This window comes from Montipora foliosa, chromosome 8 (genome assembly GCF_036669935.1).
Source record: "Montipora foliosa isolate CH-2021 chromosome 8, ASM3666993v2, whole genome shotgun sequence".
NCBI classification, from domain to species: Eukaryota; Metazoa; Cnidaria; class Anthozoa; order Scleractinia; family Acroporidae; genus Montipora; species Montipora foliosa.
The window spans coordinates 7848154-7855653 of NC_090876.1; the positions used below are offsets into that span (position 1 = coordinate 7848154).

General features: G+C 39.4%; 1 protein-coding gene across 1 annotated transcript in view; it reads right to left on the reverse strand.

The window, feature by feature from the left end:
• The window catches only part of LOC137967933 (collagen alpha-1(I) chain-like), a 72527-nt gene that overhangs the window by 56617 nt on the left and 8410 nt on the right, over window positions 1-7500 (reverse strand). Inside the window, exons 11-16 of the mRNA XM_068814535.1 lie at window positions 7463-7500; window positions 6564-6617; window positions 5760-5813; window positions 3391-3444; window positions 2545-2598; window positions 1263-1316 (exon numbers count right to left, since the gene is read on the reverse strand). The exon at window positions 7463-7500 is cut by the window's right edge and continues 7 nt beyond it. Of these exons, the coding sequence (XP_068670636.1) occupies window positions 1263-1316; window positions 2545-2598; window positions 3391-3444; window positions 5760-5813; window positions 6564-6617; window positions 7463-7500 (308 nt within the window). The remainder of the gene's footprint in view (window positions 1-1262; window positions 1317-2544; window positions 2599-3390; window positions 3445-5759; window positions 5814-6563; window positions 6618-7462) is intronic.

Here is a 7500-nt window from a genome sequence, read left to right on the forward strand (position 1 = left end):
TTACATGCTATTTTACACTGGGTAGTTCACGCACGTGCAGTTTGATAAATCAATTAGCCAATCAACACCGTTTTTAAAACTGATTATTACTGAGCTCCGTATTTTGGCGCTGACTAAAAGAGATACGTGGGCTCTGGGAACGAGATTGACCGTTATGCAGATAACCGAACTGTCCAGGCATGCGCGTAACTAGATTCATAGTAGTTGGTATAATAAACGTATCGAATTGTCCCCTAAGCCCCTCAACAACTTCAGCATCACTTGTGTCCAGAAATACAGAAGATAAACATAACACAAAGCACATTTTTCTAAATTTTACATTCTTGTCACCAGAGCCTCGGATCGACCAGAAGCTCTGGGGAATTCTAGGATGAGAACATGCGCCGTAGGCCAAAAATTGGCTATTTGAACCTTACGGCACCTGCTCACTCCTCGTGATAACATGAATGCACCAATTAGAGACGCTTTTGAGTGTTCTTCACGAAAACCAATGAAAAGAGCCTTTGTCTCAGGGTTCCCCAGAACTCTTCTCTCCCCCAGTCAAGAAAAGAGCTCTGGGGTCGAGATTGTAACTTTCACAGATACTACATCAATTTGTGGGTATAAGTGATGTCATTAACAGAGAGGTTTGTGTTCTTGTCGTTCATTGTAATTAGCCCATTCAAACGCCGTGGAGTCACATTGATTTTTCGTTTCCTAAGAACTGGTCTTTCGTAGTAATGTAAGCACAAGTCGTGTTAACAAAAGGGGCTCGGGAGAGTTTGCAACTCTCCTCTGTGTTTTAAACAATAGTTCAGAACAGCTTTACCGCCAAGTGTTGCGCCTCTCAGGGAATCAACGCCAATGTCTCCGGTTACCAATTGTACTTTCCTACTGCATGGTGAGCACCAATCAACGACAAGTTGATATTATGGAGCTTAACACGCGACAGACTTTTCTTACTCACGGGCGGAAGTGAACATTTCACATGCGAGGACGGAAGTCTATGCCAGATTTTTGCACTAATCGTCTCTAAGAGCAAAAAGATAATTTGCCATTTTTATGTGGTAGTGTTAAGACAAGTCAAAAAGGAAAACGGCTCGCTTCCGGTTGTAGTCCGTGGCTCAAAAACGTCACGTGCTAAAACTCCCTAATGCGTATTTATTTCGTTTGTGCTTGTACTAGCGTCTTACTGAAAACCAAAAATCAGAAAATCTAAGTTCGTAGGTATAACGCTCCTATTGGAATTTAAACATTTTGGACAGTGTATACTACACGCATACCTGATCTCCTTTCACACCTGGTATCCCGTCAGCACCCTGGGCACCTTGGGCTCCCTGTTGTACACACAATGTGAATAAACATATTTGTTAAAACCACTTGATCCTGCTGAAGTACGACCGTCTGGCTGAGACTGATCCTGAGAAGGACATTGACATTGACTGACATTGACAATGACTGACGATGACAGACATTGACTGACGTTTCAAAATCTGACGTCTTCTTTCAAATATCAGCCATTTGTCCTAAAAGTAACTTGCGCTTCTCTGAAGTAGATATAATCATTCTTGCACGGAAATACCTTTGTGTTGCAAAATTTCTTTAGTTGCTAAGTTTTAAGAAGGTAACAAACCGTTACGTTTGTGGTAAGAGGAGTTTTTTTTCTCATCGGCTATTCATTTCAACGTTGCGAAAATGATGTGAAAAGAGGTAAATTATAAAATGGAAGGAACCTCCGGAAATCGCAATATTCTTGGTTTTCACGTCATGTTAGAGCACCCATATGCATGTTGCTATCTCCAGACAACGAAACACTAAAGTAACCCACCGAGAAATGAACTATTCTTCTGCAAAGATTATGCTGTTTTTTTCGTTAATTACAGCGGCTCATAACGTGTGTGGAAATCAAGGAAAGCTTGGCATAATCAAATGAAAGATAGCACTTCCATCAATTTAAAAATTCAACTAATCGTATTCTCAAACCAACTTCTTATTTATGTGAATTTGTAGTTATATATCTGTAACCTTCTATATATGAACTTAAATCCTTGCCCTTGTAAATGTCTTTTTATCTGAAATGCATTTGTAAGCACTACTCGCCTCGACTAGCTTTTGCTAACTTTGGTGCAGTGCTTAGTTTTGTGTAATTTTTTTTATAAAATGCAAATAAAGACTGAACTGAACTGAGAAGGCTGCTCAAATAGAGTTTCGAAAAAAAGAGGGGATAAATTTTAACGCAATTACGTTTCATTTAGAGCGGTTTTCAATTAAGTGTTGAAAGTAATTAGCGAATTGCTTTCGTTTTGCATTTACTTCACTCAGTGATTGGTTCAAAGTTTTCGCGACGTGAAACCAAAACCAATCGTGGCTCGCGCGTGCACATTTTCCCGCGCTTTGTGTCGGTTACGTGTAATTACGTATACTTCGAGTTTTGATTGGTTTACTGGATTGTCTCGGTCCTTTTTGATTGGCCAAAGCAATTACTTTGGTTTTGGTTTTAGGACACTCGATTGAAACTCGCTTTAACACATCAGTTAACATGTTCAATTTATTCCGGCAACCTACCGCTTCACCAGGTCTTCCTCCAGCACCGCGAAATCCCCTATCCCCTTGAGAGCCCTTTCATGAATAAAAATATGACATATTCAGCAGTTGATTGGTTGAAAATCACTGAGATCAGCGATTGGCCGGCAAATCTCGTGCCATTTTCTCTAGGTACCAATCAGAAGGAAGAGTTTTTCCAGCAGGCGGTTGGCACTGATCACATATATTTGATACGCGAATTTTTATTGATTCATTTGATGGTCTGTCGTGATTGGTTATTAAGGCAATCTCCTTGTACCTTCAGCGTTGGCCCTTCGTCAACGAAAACCGAAAAATCTGGTTAGAAAGCCGTATGATACAGCCCCTTCCTCTGGAAAGTTTCCATTCCAACCAAAATTAATCAAAGAGTGACCCATCTTGGAATGTTTTGTGAAAAAGATGACGTAATAATAGTAATGGCATAGCCTGAGGGCTTACTCCACGGAATGCGAAATTTACAATGTATCAAGTCTGGTTATCAAAGGGAAGTAAATACATGAAACGATCCGTGTAATGAAGCATGGTATTGGCCGAGCTTTAAAAAAGCTAGATGTTGTGTTTCAAGCGTTCATTAAATCTAGATCTTTGTTATCATGTCATACCCTAAGATCACGGTTGTTGGCAAGCTGAAGAATTGCTTGCTGGAAGCAAAATTTCCACGTTAACAAACGTTTCGAATTGTCAAAATTTAATAAACAATTACTCTATTTGTGCTTGGTGGATATGAGTTTAGCTATAGCTTAGCCTATCTCGGTGTTATGTGCTTCCTTGGCTGTTCAACGCGAGCTCGTGTGACAAGCCCTACTTGTCATCGACATATCTAATTACCTGTGGACCGGGTTCTCCGACTTTTCCTCGAGCGCCTTCTTTTCCCTGCTTACCCTGAAATAAAAAGATAAAAAACAATGTCTAACTAAAAAAGTGTATTGTTTAGAAGAATAATTTGATTTGATTTTGTTGAGGCTGGAGGCCAGCAGCCAGTGTACATCTGAGTAAAACGCGTTTTGTGGTTGTTACATAATGAGGAGAAAACTCTAGTAAAAAGAAGAAGTCTTCAACCCAGAAGCGTCGATCTGCGATGGAATGCGGCCCATATGCGACCTATTTTTAGAACGTACGGCTATACCTTCCAGATTTTTGCGGGAAAAACCTGGCGGTGATGTTTTCCTTGCACGATCCATGAACAATACCTCGTGCAGCTAATTCGTTGCAGACCAATCACAGGCGTTGTGGTCATAAGGTCCAAAATGAATGGCCGTACTTTGGCGGGAAAAAATTCTAATTGCCCCCGCAAGGATTTTGCCTGGAGGGCAAAATTCCGAGTAGGCATCATTGTAGCTTGTGCGTATATAGGAGTTACAGTGATATCGTATTACATATATAGTATGCCAAAAAAATCTCGATTTGTTAGAACTAGACGCGCACGGGATAAATGGGTAATGATAACGTTTTCACACCAAATGCCCGCAAGTAAGTCTTGGGTTCTAATAACGTTGGATTAATGGCCTTCTGGTTCACAGAGATGTTCTAATTTCCCTATTTGAAGCAATTTTTGATGACGAGAAAGTTTCAAAAAAATTTTTAAACAGCAGGGACATGACGTCTCGGCGACCCGAAGCTAATTTCCGTTTCGTAAACAAGCGATGCCATTTTTGACGGTCGATGCCATTCTTATTAACCAAGCCTTTTTGTTCGGTTAGCTTTCAATAAATTGCTAGGATTAACTTCATTTAAATACTTTAAAATTTCAAACTTGATGCCGTTGTTTCGGTAGTGTAGAGATTAAGTGCATTTGTTTTTAAGCCATTGAGACGGATTCCGAGATCGATCGATCATTTTTTTGTAATTTTTTTTCAAATTTTTTTCGGAGGTTTTTTTCTCAGTTTTTTTAAAATTCTAAGTGACATACGCTGCTAATCTAGTCCTAGATTAAGTATTTTTTTACTCATTTGCAAACGACAAACTTAGCCTCGTCCGAATGGCATCGCTTGTTTACGAAAGGGAAAATTGCGTCGGCATGTCACAATAACACTGACGTTTTTTGCTTTTCGTCACCTCGGTTTTGTTTCAAACTTTAAGAGGGGGGGCGGCACTTAACTACAGAAACACAATGGTTGCTAAGGAAGCTTTTTAGTCAAGAGCCCTACAAAAAGCTTGAATGAAAAAGAAATCTGACATCACTTTAATCAGAAGGCGCATGCTCAACTAGTCCCAGTCCTCTGCCGTGCGTTCAGTGAAAAACATGCAAAAACTCTCAGGAAACGAAAGGAAGAGGCGGTTTTTTCACGGGATAGGAACCGTCCCATCATTTTTCGTAAATTTTGGCATGGAATTTCTATTTGGACAAAAAATGTAACTGACCTGGCCCTTAAGACGTCGTATTTTTTTTTTTTGGATAAATAATTTTCCTTTGAAATCCGTGCTACAGATTGGGGTAGAATGTTCTCATACTGTTACGTTAAAAATTTGTGATTTACCAAATATGGTTGCAAGTCGAACCAGACAAAGAAATGTTAAATAGAATACACTTGGCAAAAAAGACAAATGTAGAGCTAAAGGAGGGACTCGGGAAACTATTTGAAGGGGTCCATAGCAACGGTTTGGGAGTTAAGTGCCTCGCCCCCCCCCCCCCCCTTTAATTGCTATAAATAACTTTACCAACATTGTATTAATTTGCTTTTGATTATGTGTCAGACCATATTCATAAATGGCTGCAATAAATTATTCTTTTTTCTTCGTGCTATTCAAAACAACTAGTCTCGCCCAAAATCAGCATTCCTTTTGAATTTTGTCCTTGCAAACAAGACTAATTGGTCTTACGAGCACAAGAAAAAATAATAATAATTTATTGGCCGTCATATAGGAATACGGTCTATACCGTCGCTGAAATGAAATGATTTTCAAGGTGGATAAAGTACGATCGAGTGAGGTAGTTTAACAGTCTGTTCTTGACCCACATTTTACCGTCTTCGCCGCGTTGATTGCTATAGTATGACCATAAATACTTCGTGTGTTCAAGGGCAGTCCGGCCCTTGAAGGACTGTCGAACGAGACCAAGGTTTCGACAACCTGAGCGGACGCCATCTCCAGAATCAGGTAAAAACGTGACCCTAAGCGATGATTGACTCACAAGTTCTACAATTCAGGACCTCATCCAGAATTTACTATAATGATCACTACCATGTGAAAATCATTACCCTCCTTCCTTGCATTCCGCGACTTCCAGGTGCTCCCACATTCCCTCGGTTCCCCTGAGGAATAAAACAGAAGCCGAGATTAGAGGTACATACGAAGTCAGGAGGCGTGCGCGGCTTAAGAGGTGAAGGCTACTCCAAACCACCTCTTTACCCCACAAATTTATGCAGTTCCTTATAGGAGATAATTTCACACATTATATACTGAATTAAGCGTACGATTAAGAGCTTACTTTGAGTCTGCAATCACACCTCAAAAACTAAACTGAATCGAACACCTTCTAGCTCTGTTTACACACACGTCATTCTTTGCTTTGTCGCTTAGCTTCTTTCTCTTTCTTTCTCACTTTTTAGTAAAGGTATTGTACCTAACTTAGAGAATCCTTTTAGGCTCTCTGTATTTCAATAAACCTATTTTTTTCGCTGTTTGTTCTTGTAACTTGAAATTAATGTCGTCGTAAAAAACACGCGGACATTTACAGGGTTCTCGGGTGACACATTTTAATGTAGAGTGTGACACAGACCAAGCTTTCCGCAAACCAATTCCACGCTGGATGCCTTTGAGCATCGGCAGCTTATCAAGAATGTCGGAAGTGCAAGCTTAAACCGATTTTTCAGCCTCAGATCTTGTAAAACTGTGGAATCAATGCAACAAACATACTGTACAAAAATTCGAAACAGTAAACTTCATGATTTCAATAATCATCTGCACTTTTTTAACTCGGTGATACATCCGCAAATTATGGTCAGCTCTAATACACACAACCAAAGACTTATTTGAAATAGGTTTCTTCTTCATAGACTCACAGTCGCTCCCTTTTCACCATCTGAGCCTCGTTCTCCTGCTCGTCCTGGGGCTCCCTGTTGTCAAAGGCCAACATTCATATTTAAGTACGTGAACAAATACCGTATTTTGCTTATCTGTTGTGAAGCTCGTACGACAAAATCACACGACCTTGAAGCGTGTAACATGCAAATCTTTTCCTTGGAACGAATGCTGGGAATTTTAGGACACCGATTTTTGGCCCAAATATGGACAAAAATAAGATCGAAGCTGCACGCGCGGGAAAATGCACGGGCTAGGTTACCTCCAAATTAGGAAATGCCCCAGCTCTGAACAAGAGTACTTGTTTACTAAATTTAGTAATAACAAATCATTGTTTCTAATTGATTTGCGTATATTGCTTTAGTTTTAATTTTTCCTTTTTTAATCATTGCAAATATAATAGGATATGGTTGTAAATTTGTAAATATTTATTAATAATGTTGTTTATATGAATGTAAAGCGCCTTGAACATAGGATAAGAGTGCTATAGAAATAAAGTTACTATTATTATTATTATTATTATTATTATTATTATTATTATTATTATTATTATTAGAGTTAAACGCTTCAAGGTCATGAGCTGCTACGTACGATCAATAAATACTTGGAGAAGATATTAACACGTTCTAACATCATATCCTATGCGCTTTGTGTTATCTTTGCTATTTTCGATTTTGTAATTCTTCGTAGGAAATTACAAGTAGGTTGGGAAGAGCACGCACAGTTGACTTCCAAACTCAATGCGCATGCTCCGAAAGAAAGACCAGTTCGCGCTAGCCGTTCATACTAAATGTGGTTCTTAGTATTTTTAGGAAAGAATTCTCCCTTGCAAAATTATATTTATTCTTCATTAGAAAAAACGTCCATTGTTACGTCTCACCCCATCTCCTGTGCGTCCCGGTGGCCCAGGCTGACCAG